The sequence below is a fragment of the Mollisia scopiformis genome (assembly GCF_001500285.1).
Source record: "Mollisia scopiformis unplaced genomic scaffold LY89scaffold_5, whole genome shotgun sequence".
NCBI lineage: Eukaryota > Fungi > Ascomycota > Leotiomycetes > Helotiales > Mollisiaceae > Mollisia > Mollisia scopiformis.
Window position 1 is genome coordinate 392,105 of NW_017263585.1, and position 15,716 is coordinate 407,820.

Here is a 15,716-nt window from a genome sequence, read left to right on the forward strand (position 1 = left end):
TCCACTGAGTGGACCTAGTTGTTTGACGACATGATGTTACCATAGCTTAGGTCAATCTCTTAGGATTCTTGCCTTCGAGATGTTAGAAAATATCAAGCACTGTAAAGGTTGGAAGATAAGATAATATTGTTCTAAAGCTTGTGGGACAACATAAGTAAGAAAAGCAGATATTTAAAGCAAAAGGGCATTCACGTCATTAGCATACCACTTCATTCACCAAATCTTAGTTCACACTTGGGACCCCACTTAGACAAACTCTGGAACAATATCATCTTGTATTCCATTTTAACGAGAGTGAAGTCTCTACCGAAGAGTTTCTCGGCTTCTCGTCTCCATGCTTGGACACCTAAGACGACTCACTCCTCCCAGCTTGAAACATTGTAGGCACGATAGTCTTGATATAATTCATAAAATTCTTGACTTGCAGCCGAGCCTATCCAGACCTCCAAATAGCACCTGCCACAGGGGTATCATCATCATCCGAGACGTCACCATTCATACTCTTAATCCATTCCACCTCTCTTGCCATAGCATCCCTTTCGATTTGAACCATAACTTCCAATTCCATGAGCATGCCCTTCACAAGGTGTCGACAACCCTCCACTACCTGGCCCAAACTTGATCCAGGCTCCGGTTGACCAAGATCTCGCATTTGATCCCGCCACAATTCCAACTTTCGTCCAATGACCGAACAGTCATCCTTCCATGCCGGATCCAATTCTTCCAGGAATACCACATCTCCATGTACGTCGTGTTCTCTTCTTTCGAGAATCTCCTGTGTTCTCCTCAGCCATCTTTCGAATCTCCTCACAACCCTAGCATACCGCCCTCCACTATCCCCAATGTTCCACAGACCACTGGAAACTTCTGAAAGGACCTGAACTTTCTCATCCAATCCCCACCCTCCTTGATCATGCCAGCTTCTTAGTGCAGCCGCATTGATCTTACCCGTCTCTTGGACCTCGAGTGCCACCAATTCATCATTCTTGTCAACCACGGAATGGAACCTTGCGCCCAGCTTTCGCTTCGCACTTGCTCTCCACTCTTGATCTACTCGTCCAGCATCCTTATGCAGCAAATGGAGCTGAAGAAGTTCATTCTGGAGCTTCGCTGTTTCAGCTGATATTGCAATGTTCGATGGAAGTTTGCTTGGAGAGGGTGGAGCTAGAAAAGCAGCTGGATGTGGTTTGGGTGCGAGACTCTTGGCTGGAGAGAAGTGCTGTTGAAGCGTTGAAAACGCCGGTCTTCTCAATTGGGGTTCGGGTTGCGGTTGCACTTTTGGTTCTATTACTGAGCTCCGATTCGACGGTGGAGGAAGATTGGTGGAAGTGGAATTCGTGAGGGTGGAGGATGACCGTGTACGTGAATGTCCGGGCGGTTGTTGTTGACTTGTAGAGAATGAAGTTGCGGAGGAATTGCGTATATGTCGAGATATGGTAATCGGAGGCCTTGACCGATCTTTCTTGACCGGTTCGGGCTCAACTTGTGAGGACGTACTCGGCCGACGATTCGAATTGGATCTCTGTAGTCCACCTGTAGTGGTTGGCTTGCTTATATTTGCTCTTGGAGGAGGAGGGCGCATCGATCCATTGCTCGTCGTGCTGCCAGTGGCACTGGGCGGACGCGCTGTTGTTGAAGTGCTTCGAGTAATGCGCGTTGGAGGCTTCACGGGCAATCGACTTGGGCTCTGAGATGCCCTCTCTGGTCGCGCTGGGGCCGTCTGCTCATTTTGATTTCCTGCATATGATCGATCGTATTTCGTCCCTGCATCCGAGGGTTTCCGTAATGATCTGGTCCGCGAAGGAATAGTTGATGTTAACATGGTTGGGAGATGTTGTTTTTCGGAAATAAACAGGGCTTCGCAAGGTTTGGCTCTAATGTAGGGCACGGTTGTGGTTGTCTAGGGAGGGGGCTCGGCACTCGTCCAGTCATGATCTCTACCCCTTTTCACTCTGAAATGCTTCATAAATTCTCCGTTCTGATGATGGTACGTACGACCACAGCAGGCATAACTAATCAATATGATGTGCACTGGTATTACTAAATCTATTCTCGAATGCATGATGGACCATGCATCAGACTTCAGAATCTCAGCCCATTAGGACCAGAGCCTCTCTTCCCCCTGTGAAGATCCACCGCCCCGAATGTCATAGCTTGTTTGGACGATGGAGTTACTGTATCGTCATCTCTTCAAACTCCCTGATCTGTGAACCTCGCCGACTTCATACAGTACTCGACTCCGTGGACTCCATCGCAGGTGGTGCGACTTTGCCGCGTCGGCTTCCAAGCCGTGTGACTGCATCGCCGAGATGAGTTGATATTGTTTTCCCCTTCGCAATTTGTTTCTTCTCCCATGGACCCTGAGATGTTCAGGGCCGGCAATCGTGGAGGTCGACGGCGTGGCTGAATCGAGCAAATGAACAACCCGACTTCCGACTGCATAAATACTATCGTTGCCGTGAGAGCAGGGAGCTGGATCGTGGATGATGTTCTGATTCGAGGGTGGATAGGTCGGATGGATTTCCATTTCAGCTTCGCGTTTCAGGACTCGAAAAAGAGCTGGGCACACCTTGTCCCCTGAAGTTTGCAAAATGCTTTTAAATAATTTATCCCGCAACAAAAGTATTGTGGAGCTGCGTCCGCCATCATGTTGTCGTGATTTGCAATCTTTGAGAGATATTTATTCCTTGTTGTAAAGTCCTGATCTCAAGATGTTCTCGACGTTCCCTTCAACTCCAAGAGGCCGGAGTCGATTCTCCAAGGCACTGCCCGTCGCTCCAGGTCAATCAGCAGAAAAGGAGGAGTCGAGCGCAATGATGTCGTCCTCAGGGTATTCACCACTTCCTCCGCTTCCCAATGACGCGAGTGTCCCAGCAAAGACTATTCCACGGCGACCTGTTGGCGGACAAGCCAAACCGCCCAAACCGCCATCCATACGCAGCCTCTCGTCTGTATATTCGGACAGCCCCGGGCTGTCACGAAGTCTATCCGACAGCAGTAGCAGAGATACAAAAGATTCTGTGAGCGCCATTGACTCAGAAATCGACCAGAACCCACCTCCTCCGCCAAAAGACAAAGTAGAGAGACAAACCACAAACATTCTGGATAGTCCTTTAAGCTCGAACGGATCTCCCAAGCAAACAGAGCTGTGGAAACGTCGATCTGTCAGAAGTGAGAAAAGCATTGTTGTTCCAGACCTCAAGCTCTCCAAGAGCAACGGTTCAACAGCGAGCCCACCAAGAAGGCAGGAGCAATCCACAGATCGCCCGCTTCCTCGAAGCATAACCGGCCGCAAGCCAGTTCCTGTTCGCCCGGCTCCTCCTCAACCCGAATTCATGGGCAACAAGCTTGCGAAGTTGGAGGGCAAGCTGGAGAACAAGCTGAAGAAACAGACCTCATCTGAAGAATCCTCTAAGCAAGATGAAGCTCCTCCACAGCAATACCCGTCCTTCCAGCGCCTCCCCACGCCCGAGTATCTAAAGGCAGACAAGCAACAACCTACTACGCCTCAAGTCCTATCTCCAGTCTCACCATTTACGCCTCCAGAAGAGACCGCTCCGAAGTTACCTCCAAAAGCAGAAGCAAGAAACTATCTCAAGACACAACCCACCATGTCCGATACCGAAGTCCCGAATTTACTTGCCAATCACTCTCGAGACACCAGCGATACCCTCACCATCACATCCGAACCTCAGGTTATGCGATCACCACAACCCCAGAAAGCTTTCACCGCTCGTATCCTGACACCACAACCCTCACCAGACAAAGAAAAGACGACCTCGCCCCTAAATCTCGGCTCACCAGCTGCGCATAGCTCATTCTTTCCTACCGTTAACTCGCCCGCTGCTCAAGGAACGATATTCTCCGGTCCTTCGCTAGACATAATTCACTACGATTGCTACCAATCACACAAGTTCATGCGAGGATCTAGAAATGCATTGTGTCCTGTAGCATGCATGATCTGTCAAAAGAAGGATGCCGAGATGAGATGGAGATGTACTTGGTGCTGCTTGAGCGCTTGTGGATCCTGCATGCAGGTGTTATCCTCGGTACCTGGGAAGGATCTTAGGGTATGCTTGGAACGTATTGAAAATGGGAAGTGAGGTCTCTTCAGAGGAGTTTATGCATGAAAAGGCGTTACTGGTGGGTTATGAATCACATGATACATGGAATTCTGGCTCCTGGAATGGGTCATAGATGATGGGTCATGATAGATGACCGTGATGGACTGATTTGTAGATATTGATGTCATTGTATGATTGACATGTTTAGCAGGAATGGCAAGCTATGGCTGTCACTTTCACCTTGAAGGGGTTTGTTTACCTAGTGACAGCTGAGTTTGAATTTATGAGGGAGCAAGGAGCAAGCGCTCTTGGTCCGTATTGAATTGAGTCGATTGTGTTTCCTATAGCTATCTAGGTGGCTATGGATATGCACCGGGGCTTGATGATCCAGTACTTCTACTTGATTGACGCAGTGCTTGAATATTGCTCTACGCCGAAATACAGGTCGTCCTCGCTTCACTTCGTTAGCCCTGCTTCACCAGCCTGTAACGAACTTCAACTCTCACTGATCTTCTTCTGAATCCAGTCCGAATTCAGTATCTTGATCTCGACTCTGAAGTCAGCATCTTGCGTCCTCTTTAGGGAAGCAAAGACAATTGCGCCATCAGATAAAGCCATAGAGCATCGATCATTACCCTGTCGGTAAAGAGATGATTTACAGTAAGAATTCCATGTTTTCTCCATTTCCATTTCTCTAGACGCCTGTCGGTTGGGTCCTTGCAGTCAGTATATCAAATGTACTGGCGTTTACCGAGAAGTGACTTACCTCTAGTCGCAAAAGATGGATTCCAGGAGAGTCCTGGGACTCAATCACGACTGTTACAAGCCGCCTAGAAGTACCATCATTGATCCCGAACTTCTGCGCATGTTTTTGATCTTCGGCGACTGTCCAGACAGGCTTCCAATCTGGGTTGAAACCCGGTGGCCAGGACATTGATCCAGACCTCCAGGTATGGCTGCCCAAGTAAGTAACTTGAGAATCAGACACTGGAGCCTCGATCATGAAATTCTTCTCTGGATTCTGGTAAGGCACGGTTGGGATGAACAGCGTTACAAATGCCAGCTTTTGTGGGATTCTCCGAACCGGAGTTGTGACGAATCGATGAATGTCATATCGCAGCACTACGAAGTGATCGCCAAATGTCTTTTCCAGGATCAACGCGAGACAAAGACGACCTGGTCCGGAGGCGGTGGTGGTACTGCGGTCTTTCGCAGGAATCGTGCAGTTAAGAGGCATAATGTATAAATTCTCCTTGGAGGATGGATTATAATCGAAACCCAGGTCCTCGATCTGACAAGGTTGTACCGCATTCTTTACCATCTTTTTGATCGTCTTTAGATCTGCTTGAACAAGGGCATCTTCAAGACGTAGCCCCAGGTTCGTTATAGTGTAGGGCTTCTCACGGTACATCATCATTGCATTGGGGCCTTTGATGACTTCGATATCACCACAAGCGTGAAAGTTCTGTGGCGAGTTCGCAAATACTCCAGTTGTGTTCAGAAAGAGAGTATCTGTCCAGGCAAAGATGGATTCATCGCCGGACCTATTAACGATTTCGAGTTGTAGTCTTAGGAATGCGTTGTTCCCTTCACCCTACCAGAATTATGAAAATTAGCAAAACAAGCTTGCGTATGACCTAGGAAAGAGGTACATATAGCCTTTCAAGAAATTGGAAATCAATGGTTGCGATTGAATATACTTACATACAAAGGCGGCATATACACACCAAATATTCCCAAAAGCGAGTATGCTAGATCCTCCACACGAGTAGTCTGCCTCCAAGCAGCCCAGCTCATCTTCTGTGCCACACAAGCTTCTTCCCATCGTCTCAGGTCCTTGATACCTGTCCGCCGCTGTATGACATCCGCCAAGGAAGCCTTCGTCCCTATCTCATCCCAGTTTTCGTCATAAAACACCACATACTCAGGAGCCAGCAACTCTTGCAATGTCCAACCTCTAGTAAACCACTTACTTTGCGCCATGTTTAAGTTAGTCGTGTGCTCATTGCACCCTTTAATCGAAGGCACGTCAGACAGATACGCATAACACACTTGAGCTTCTCGATACCACAAGAACATCGAATTAATCGCTTCCGGAAGCTCAGCACTGCTCCACTTGTCAATGCAGCAGGAATCGATCCACGCATATTTCCAACCGTCAAGGACGGCTTGCTTACAACAACCGAGGACTTTGGAGTAACCCTTTAGTTCGGGTCCTATGCCCGCTTGGAGGTCCTTGAATGAGACTTCTCCTGTCTCCTCCCATCGATGAGAAAGGATGCAGTATTTGGGAGTGTCGGCTCCGGAGAATTCGTGTAGAGTGAGGGATGAGGTGTCAATTAGACGCATGCTGATGTAGTGAAGAAAGTTTAACTTGAATGCTTTATCACGCTGTGAAACGAACAATTTATTTGAGAAAACATGTCGGCAAGATAGTAAACAAAGAAGCAATTGCCATTTTCAAATAATTAGCCAAGAGAAGAAAAATGAAAGTATAAGGTTTGTGACCAGTCCTTCATGAACTAAGCCAGATTAGGCCTCTTGCTAAAGCTTCCCCGCCATCAGATAACGGCGATACTCACGACCATAACATCATAGGCACAGTACTAGTCAACAACACATATAAACTTTGCTACCCTATCCTGCTACCACACTAACCTCCCAAATACTGACAATACAACTCCTCAAACCTCAAAAATCAGTCAAAATGACTTTCCAACAAGAACTCCAATCCTGGTTGTCCCCAACCTCACTCACAACCTCTCCCGCTCCAGAACTCGGATCCAAAGCCCCTTCATCTGAACCTCTCCCCTTCCCCTCGAAAGATGGGAAACGTACAATCGTCACTTTCCTCCGGCACTGCGGCTGTCCCTGTACCTCCCCTCCTCCTCCTAGCAAATAAAGTCACTGACCCTCTCAGTCGCAGAAAAAAACTTTCTCTCCCTCCGCACCCTCGCCTCCCAACACGCCAACGCCATAAACTTCGTCGCTATCTCGCACAGCTCCCAATCCTCCACCGAAAAATGGCTCTCTGCGATCGGCGGCGCTGGAGACGTCCAAGTGATCGTCGATTCGGAGCGAGCTGTGTACGCGAAATGGGGACTGGGCGTCTCAAGCGCGTGGCATGTGTTGAATCCGTGGAGTATGTGGGAGGTGTATAAGCTTGGGAAGGGCGAGGGGATCTGGAATCGGCCGACGGAGAGCGGGAGTCGGTGGCAGACGAGTGGGAGTTGGGGGATTGATGGGGAGGGCGTGGTGAGGTGGGGTGAAGTTGCGAGGGCTGCTGATGATATTGCTGATTTTGAGGAGGGGGTTAAAGTTCTGCTGGAGGAGCAGAAGTGAAGAGTTGGATTTGATATGGATGTTATTTGCTTTAAATCGTTGCAGGTTTGTCTTTCCCTATGTGTCGATTCTTGTCAGTGTGGGGTCAGCAAGCTCATATCATGACTTTGTGGAGGTTTTATAATTGATTGTATGCTAAAGGCTTCAAGATGAGCTAAGTAACTAGGTGTCAATTCTATGTACTCTGTATTTTGGCTTTGGCAAGCGTGCATAACCCTATGATCCGTATTTCATATGATATCAATACTCCTCAGAACGCGTCAAGTCTGACCACATCAGACAAATGCCTCCGAACATCAGACCTCTTGTAATCGAATAGGAGTCTCAAAAGCTCATACCGAAATCCTCCGCACAAGTTCTGTTGCTTAATGACGCGAGAACTCCAAATTAGATGCCAAGTGCCTCAAGAAGGAATTCCTCGCTCGAGATAAGCTTTTTAGTCATACCATCACGAAGTTTCCCTTAAGCAATTCGAAACCTCACTGGGTATCATCAAGCTTAGCTAAATGAGATAATTAAGTACGACCCATCAGCTCATTGAAGGATCTCGTGAAAGCAGTCCGAGTTGGTGGCAATAGCATGTGTGGAAGTAGTGCCTTTCATTCTGCCAGCAGATAGTCCGAATAAGGCTAGCTCTGCTTTGCTACCTTAATAAAGTTAAATAAGCAATCTTTCTGCCACTAAGTCCGGAAAACCAAAGGTTGCTAATATACTGTTAGCTCAGTTGACAGCAACCAGATGGACTTAGGCGCGCCATAACGAAGACACGCCATAATCGCGACTTTAAAAACTGCACCCGACACCGAGCAAGTTTTCTACGACCTCCCCTTATCGACAGGTGAGATCCGAGTTTTTGTCTCTCAGATCCCTTTTTCATCCTTTTAGCTTGGCTGGACGCGAGGCTGGGGGGGGGGGGTTTTATATTCAAGTTTGACCTCGCTTAAAATGTAAACAACGGAGGAGTAACCATCGTCCACCTACACCCTCATTCTCGGCCATGTCATTGTTGGTCTTGGTACTAGATGTATGCAAATATGTAGAATCACTACGTCGCTCTTTGTGTGTCTGTGACTGATTGCTGCTTCGAGTCTTGTTTCTTGAAATCGATTCGGAATTGGGATTTTCTTCGCGAGGTCAACAGCCTCAATCGGTCACCGTGTGCCTTCTTGCTCATATTTCCACAATCCTTCTGGTGACACTCATGCTTAACACGTTGTGAGGCAGGAGTCTTCTCGTACCGATGGACTAGATATGGTAAGACGAACCAATGTTCATAATGACCGTGGACTTTGCAGATAGACAATGAGAGTTGTTTCGACAATCTCACTTTTTGATTATTTTAGGCTAGGAGGCAGGATTGGCATCAGAATTTGTATGTATTCCCAAGTTTCTTCTGTCTGAAGGTTCGCTGATGTAAATGGGTGGAAGCGTCCTGTCGAGACTTGCTATGAGATTATGCTTGAGATGTATCATCAAGCCACAACAGTCATAGTGGAATGTGGCATGAACCTTGCGAGCATTCGATTCTGAGATATCGAGAGAAACAGAGGTCCAAGGAAGTTAACTTTGACTGTCTCCTTCATCAGTAAAAAGTCCTGCATTTCGAGATACATGCTACAGGGGCTGCAGCTCATTGTGGACAGTGCAGTAAGGGGACAGAAGTTACTGCTAGTTCTCCATTGATATGAGCCGTCTGGGCCATACTTGAGGGATTACAGTTGTTGAAAGCGTTGGTTTTTCATGACTCCTCTCAATCTCGATTTATCACAAGTTGAGAGAACAGAAATAATCAGGACATACAAACGAGAACAAGTTATTGCCTGTATCAAATGGAAATGTCATTTAGGTTGAGCTTGCGCTAGGAATATAAAGTCATACTCTAAAGTAAATCCACACAGAAGTAGAGCGTATCAATCAAATGCTTTCGCTCTTCCATTCCTTCTGGCCCCTTTTCGTGTTAATACAAATAATTTCAGATAGTAGAAAAGACACTGTGCACAACATCTGCTATGACCTTGACAATGTAGTCGACCTCCTCTCTAGTAACGATGTAGCTGGGTGCGATTATCACGTGGTCCCCCTTTACTCCATCCGCAGTACCGGTACCAGGGTACAAGGTAATGTTAAAAAGTGGCGAGATCGCGGTGTCGGAAAGTTTCTGGGCGATGCCCATCTTGAGATCGAACGGCTCCTTCGTCTTCTTGTCTTTGACGAATTCGAGACCCCAGAAGAGACCACGACCACGAATATCACCAACGTTTGGATGGTCGCCGAGAAGAGTTTTGAGACGTTCTTCCAGATACGCACCTTGAACCCTGACATTCTTCATCAAATTCTCCTCCCGCTGGATCTTTTGGACCTCGAGTGCCGCAGCAGCTTGGACTGGCATACCTTGATATGTTTGCCCATGAATGAATTGACCACTGCCATTCATCAAAGCTTTAACAACTTTGTGGGAGATCAGCACTGCTGCAATTGGCTGATATCCACCAGCAAGCCCCTTCCCAATAGTCTGCAGATCTGGTACAACATCCTCGCCCTGCCAGGCATGCAAAGTTCCGCAACGACCCATTCCACTCATGACTTCATCAAGAATGAACAAAGCGCCATGCCTATGGCAGACCTCCCTCATTGCATTGAGATAACCTGGGACTGAAGGGACGCAGCCGAGTGCGGCCCCCACAACGGGTTCGCAGATGAAACCAATGACCGTTTCTGGTCCAAGTTCGTGAAATTTCGCTTCCAATTCAGCTGCTTTCTTCGCCACAAAAGAGGCATCTGACTCGCCCTCTTCTCGTTGTCGATATGCATTGCAGGCTGATACGTGATGCACGTTGTCCATGAGGAAAGGTGTGTACGGAGCTCTCCGAGCAACATGCCCGGAAATGCCAAGAGCACCAAGGGTGTTTCCATGATAAGAGTTCTCTCTTGCGACGAAATTTACTCGGGGAGTGTTCTTGTCTTTCTCATAGAAGAATTGCCGCGCCATCTTGACAGTCGACTCCATTGCCTCAGAACCTAAGGCTATAAGCATCTCGATCATTATTAAGGCTTCAGAACTGACCGGAACCGGTCAAGTAGACACGAGCCATCTTTCCATCAGTACCATTGATCAATTCTTTGCAAAGTTCTTCCACGACTTCAGACATCCAAAAAGTCGAAGCGAGGTAAGGCGTTCCAGTTTTCAATTGAGCCGTAATAGCATCAATGACTCTTTCATTACCATGACCGAGACAGGAAACTGCAGCTCCAGACGTGGTATCGAAGATTTTTCGACCATCAGAAAGGAATAAGTAGTTTCCTTTGCCGCCTTTGACAACGGGAAATGCTTTGTGCAAGTTTCGATCGAGCAAATAGTCGGCTTTGATGAAGCCATTTGTAGATGAGGCTTTCTTGGAGAGGGTGGAATGGCCATTGAGATGAACACCGTTCTTGAGATGAGCAAGCACAAGGTCATGCCGTTGGCGGTCACTCAATAAGGCAGAAGGAGACATGGTGAGTGGTGAGTGGTTGATGATGATTGTTCCCGGAATCAATCAAAGAGGAGGATCAAATAGAGTAGGTAGCCCTCGCAGACAAACGTGATCATGGATAGAAGATCAGAGAGAAAGAGAAGAAGGCGGGGGTGAGTCTGTCTATCTATACTTTCTTTTCTTGGAGGAAAGGAAGATGCGAGACGGAAGGAAAGACAACGCTCAAGCTAATATAAAGAAGGAGCAGACGGCTACTGACAGCATCAGCGTCCAAGCTTGACTAAGGTGAAGCGTGGCGCCAGGACAAGGCCACGATAAGAATCATAAAGTGGGATCTGATATGATGTGTTGCTTGGGGCTCGGAGGAGACGGTGAGTGTGATGATGAAATCTGAAAAGGAAGAGAGTGGGGGGCAGGATGGAGAGTTGCGGTGGAGGTGCTGGAAGGGCTAAACTTTTAGTCTGCTGGGTTAGGCTGGCTGGCTGGACAAGTTCGAGTGTGAATCTTGTCAGAGACGAAGCTAAGCTTGGCCCCAACGACAAAACATCGTGAACTTTCGTTCTCTCTCTCCTAACCACAACTACCTACCCACACATCCAGCCACTACCCACGTACTTTGCCTCACTTCCCCTTCCTCTCGCTACTTTCCGCAGGCCACAACCCACAAACCATATCACAACCCACATCACAACCACATCCACATCGACATCCGCATCCGCACACCATCCCGCATTCACCACTCCAAAACTACACCCTGCCCACTGCCCACTGCCATTCCATGCTCTCGACCCATGCGAGCCTGTCGACAAAGGAGTGCAGCGCAGCGTGATGCAGGGTAGGCGAGCCGGCCATCGTGGTACATTCCGCAAGTACCCAGCCGTCTGCCCGTTACACTCCCTGGCGCTCTCGAGTCGTTAGGAAATGAGGCATCCTAGACGGCCACATGTACTCTGTCGTCTCGGACGCGCCTCCAGTAGTGGATATGACCGATTGCCGGTGTTGGTCGTCGGCGTGGTGAACTATGGGCACCATCCTGGTCCTGGATTATACTTTCAAATCCCTTGACATATGGATCCAAGGCCGAAGCCTCCTTTACCCGGTCTTTCACACCGCATCGTAGGCATCTAGAAGGTGTCCCCACTTCCCGAGCGTCTTACTCTCGTGGCCGAAAGCCTCCGCAAAAGCAAAAGACGAGACGAGACCAAGCCATCTCGCAGCCCAGGTGTTTGCAGCAATAGCCCGCGTCGTGCTATCCGAACGACGAGTCACTTTGCCAGCCGCAATCTCACTCCGCTTACATCTCTAACGGTTTTCCGGGAGCAAATGATCAGATGTTACCGCCTGTCGGGTCTCCGTGGTCCAATCCCATCTCAGGTATGCATGTAAAGGCTGCAGCCGGCCAGGGCCATGCGACATCGAAAGCAGCTCTCCGAACCTAATCCTTCGTGCCAAGGATAGCCGACGACGCCAAAAAGGTACTGACGGACGGTCTGGAGTCTGGACGAAGCGAAAGCTACAATCCAAGACGGCATTGCAGGAACATGGTATCCCGAAGCCGAGTTTGCTGCTTTTCACGGCAGTCCATGTTGGTTTCCAGACCGCTTAGCGTTTGCCTCTAGGATCTGGTGGACCCCCCTGTACGACTTTTTCTCTTGCAAGTGACGATATTTGGACCATGTTAAGCCCTGGTGTCGAGGCATTCTCGCTTTCTCCTTTCGAGCGAGCCAATGTCCGAGGCATTGAGAGACGTCGAAGTGTCTAGTACGCCTTAAGCTTTTGTCCAGATCAGGTGTAGTACGGTGCAGCGGCCAACCGGTTGACCCTTTCTGACCATCTTGAGCAACGGTTCGTCGCAGCCAGCTTGCTGCATACTTTGGTATCCAAGGAATATCTCTCCAGAAGAAGTAATGCTCTGGAGAGCGAACTGCCGGTCACTTTGAAATGGTACAGGTGCTACAATAATGTGGCTGCGAGCTTGCAGTGTTTCACAGGCCAACATTCGAGTGAGGGTTACCGTTGATTTAAGGACGATTCTGTGTAACCTCAACATCCGCTTTATTACTAGTCTGGGCGATCAATCAAATGCGTCGATTCCGACGACATTACTTCCAACATTATCATCACCAAACGATCGGACCCTCCGCTCAACATGCAGATATTTGTCGCAATTACTTGGTACATGGATCACATCACTCGCACAAAGCCGGAACGCTGCATGACTTTTGAGTCTGTAAGGTTACGCCGTCAGAGACAAAGGAAAGTGAAATGCATCAACTTGAGCAGAAATGACTGACGACGGCTCTGCAAGTTCACGAATCATGCTCTCCAGCCCAAAGAAGCGATGCTTCGTAATTGTGCAGCACATGTGCAGAATCTCGGACCATCGCATTCAGCGTCGTGTTCCTAGCCTCTTGCGAAACTATGTCTTTCGCCGCCGCGACTGGCCAAAGACTCCCGGTGGAACTCAAAAGTTTTGCTTTCAAAGATGATGATTCCGTTTCGGGCCGGAACACAGCTATTCGGTTCCGTGCCGATCGATGAGTTTCGGCTTGCCAGATACATATGTATAATACTATAACACACATCCTCGCACAAGCGGGTAATCGGCCTCGTGAGCATGTTTGGAGCCACTTTCATTGGCATCGACATACGAACTGTGCAAGGGCATGCCATCTCTTTGCGAGACGAAGGGTCAACGACCAAAGTCCCCGAGAGCGGCTTATCCGTCAGAACACGCCATTTTCGAGGACGTCGCGGGAATGGTTCCCGAACAGTCGCGGATCTACTGCACGTACACGAACCGCTTGGTTTTAGGAAATCGTTATTAGAGACCTGATGTTTTCTAAGTTTCAAGAAGCAGGGACACCCGGCCGGTTAAGCAATCGGGCATTGAAGAGTATTCGTTTCCGAATCCCACGTTATACGGTATGTGGGGCCGCCGCAGCAAGTCACTACCACGATACAGGTACTGTAGAGCAAGGCCATCTTCAGCAGTACCTGTCTTGGTACTGATGTCTAAATGACATCACGCATCCGGAAGCGTCGTATGAGACTTGGCCGAAGACGGCGAAGCCGCCGAGATCTTGCTTTATCGTATGTCCATTGGCAGCCCCACATCGTTTGATTATATTCTAGACACCATCTCTGCATCGCGGATCATTCCATGTGCCCATTTTATCTTTCCAGAGCAAAGTCAATCTACGTGGTGCATAGAAGAAGTAACGCTCATCCGGAGAGAAACTTGTTTGATCATTTTGAGTTGACCACGCAGCTCATCAATACACAGCATCAATATAATGCAGACTTCAAATGTTTTTGCGCCATTCAACGCCCTTGCAATTGTTGGATTCGAAGCCTTAAGACTTACGAGATAGGCTCATGCTCCTGAAGCTTTCAATATGCATGTGCAGTGTAAGTATCGCGGAGACATATTCCCGAATATTGGTAGGCTGTCGAATGAAGCCAAGGCCGTCGGCACAGGACCCGGGCAGGGCGTGGTATTGAGACTTGCCTGACATGGACGGAAGGAACTTAATTATCGCGGGATTGATGGTAGCGAAGTATATGCACTTCTGATCACGGTCAGACTGTCGTCAGGAATCGAAAAGCGGACCATGCGAATCACACCCGAGCCATGGTTGAATAAGGCCGATTGGAAGCTGGTCTGCAACTCCCAGTACTACCACACTATTTTCAGATCACACATTCCGGGCTCTTCAACAATTGTCTTTGCGAGAGTCGAAATGCGTCGACTCGTCGTCTCTGACTGCCATAAGATGTAGCCTCTCCTAAGTTTCAGACCTGGGTGCCACTCTCTTCTACGGTCCATTTATGTTACGCATTAGCTTCTGACGGTTTTTCGTATGCTTGCTCTAATTTTCTACGTTGATCTGGTTTGCCTCAGCGCCAAGTTTGGCGGGGAAGATGGCTCATACTCTTACCTTGGCCTTCCACTGCAGGTCAAAAAATCTCTCACCAAGATCTTTATCTCATTTCAAGCCCTGATCCTCATGCCCCCGCGTTATATGCACTCATCAAGACGACATCCATGTTTTCCACGTTTCCCGGAACTGCAACAGAACGACCCCAATCGGAATCACTCCAACGACGACTGCATGCCCAGAGCGACTTGGACTGCTCTACTGGCTCGAGGTATGCATGCGTACCAGGAACATTCTTCTGCGGAAGTGGCGGCCTTTCCCGTCCGTGATGCTGACGGAAGGACGCTGATGGTGTGCTGTGGGTAAGCTCTAGTGCCGGTAAGCCTCCTGAGCCCCTGGAATTATACTTCATAGCTGAAGCCATCTTCCAGTTCAGGATGCAAGTACCAAAGCAACTGTTGCGTGAATTCCAAATCCGGAGTACTCTCGTGACCAGCTTGCATGAATATTGGTATTGGACCAGTGTCTTGTTCTCCAATGGAGCGTTCTGGTTCTATTGGCCGTGCGACCTTTTTCTGGACTGGAGGCATAAGAGCTTGGATATGTCCTCTGTGGTGGCTGATAGGAGAAATAGGTGTGATGGTGAGGTATGGTGGTAAATTTCATGGGTAGCCGCATCTCGTTGACTGTCCAGATGATGCAGTTCATTCATGTGGACATTACCTATGTTGCACATCACTTCTGGAGTTCGGTGAGAAATAGAGAATGCGAGACCGCAAAATTGTCCAATTGCGTTTTTTGAAGGGATTTTTGGATATCTTTTTCAAAATCACTTCACAGCATCACTCTCTTCTAATGTACGCTGCCTCGAAAAGTAAAGCTACCAAAGGCATTCTCAGAGGTAGTCTCGATGAGTTGGGATACCAATGACAACGAGGTTCAAGACCAGAACTTTT

The 15,716-nt window shown here is 48.4% G+C and overlaps 6 protein-coding genes across 6 annotated transcripts; 2 read left to right on the forward strand and 4 right to left on the reverse strand.

Annotated features, from left to right (window-relative positions):
* Window positions 1–207: 207 nt before the first annotated feature.
* LY89DRAFT_681634 (uncharacterized protein) lies at window positions 208–1,960 on the reverse strand. The gene has a single exon (XM_018214339.1). It carries the CDS (start codon window positions 1,820–1,822, stop codon window positions 434–436), a length of 1,389 nt encoding a protein of 462 aa, XP_018075355.1. The 5' UTR covers window positions 1,823–1,960; the 3' UTR covers window positions 208–433.
* A 659-nt stretch (window positions 1,961–2,619) lies between these two features.
* On the forward strand, window positions 2,620–4,404 carry LY89DRAFT_422378 (uncharacterized protein). The gene has a single exon (XM_018207419.1). It carries the CDS (start codon window positions 2,712–2,714, stop codon window positions 4,101–4,103), a length of 1,392 nt encoding a protein of 463 aa, XP_018075356.1. The 5' UTR covers window positions 2,620–2,711; the 3' UTR covers window positions 4,104–4,404.
* Window positions 4,405–5,580: 1,176 nt separating this feature from the next.
* On the reverse strand, window positions 5,581–6,413 carry LY89DRAFT_577282 (HET-domain-containing protein; the record flags this gene model as incomplete). The annotated part of the gene is made up of 2 exons (XM_018208884.1): window positions 5,581–5,658; window positions 5,769–6,413. Coding segments are annotated over 2 exons (723 nt in total), but the record flags the coding sequence as incomplete, so codon positions are not given.
* A 247-nt stretch (window positions 6,414–6,660) lies between these two features.
* LY89DRAFT_704959 (uncharacterized protein) lies at window positions 6,661–7,593 on the forward strand. The gene is made up of 2 exons (XM_018217416.1): window positions 6,661–6,937; window positions 6,985–7,593. The coding sequence occupies exons 1-2, from the start codon at window positions 6,772–6,774 to the stop codon at window positions 7,404–7,406; spliced, it is 588 nt and encodes a 195-aa protein (XP_018075358.1). The 5' UTR covers window positions 6,661–6,771; the 3' UTR covers window positions 7,407–7,593.
* Window positions 7,594–9,230: 1,637 nt separating this feature from the next.
* Window positions 9,231–10,972, reverse strand: LY89DRAFT_681636 (PLP-dependent transferase). The gene is made up of 2 exons (XM_018214340.1): window positions 10,471–10,972; window positions 9,231–10,424 (listed from the first exon to the last, which is right to left on the reverse strand). The coding sequence occupies exons 1-2, from the start codon at window positions 10,898–10,900 to the stop codon at window positions 9,379–9,381; spliced, it is 1,476 nt and encodes a 491-aa protein (XP_018075359.1). The 5' UTR covers window positions 10,901–10,972; the 3' UTR covers window positions 9,231–9,378.
* A 3,915-nt stretch (window positions 10,973–14,887) lies between these two features.
* On the reverse strand, window positions 14,888–15,350 carry LY89DRAFT_729810 (uncharacterized protein; the record flags this gene model as incomplete). Its single annotated transcript, XM_018219410.1, has 2 exons — window positions 14,888–15,155; window positions 15,208–15,350. 2 exons carry the CDS (start codon window positions 15,348–15,350, stop codon window positions 14,888–14,890), a joined length of 411 nt encoding a protein of 136 aa, XP_018075360.1.
* Window positions 15,351–15,716: the final 366 nt, after the last annotated feature.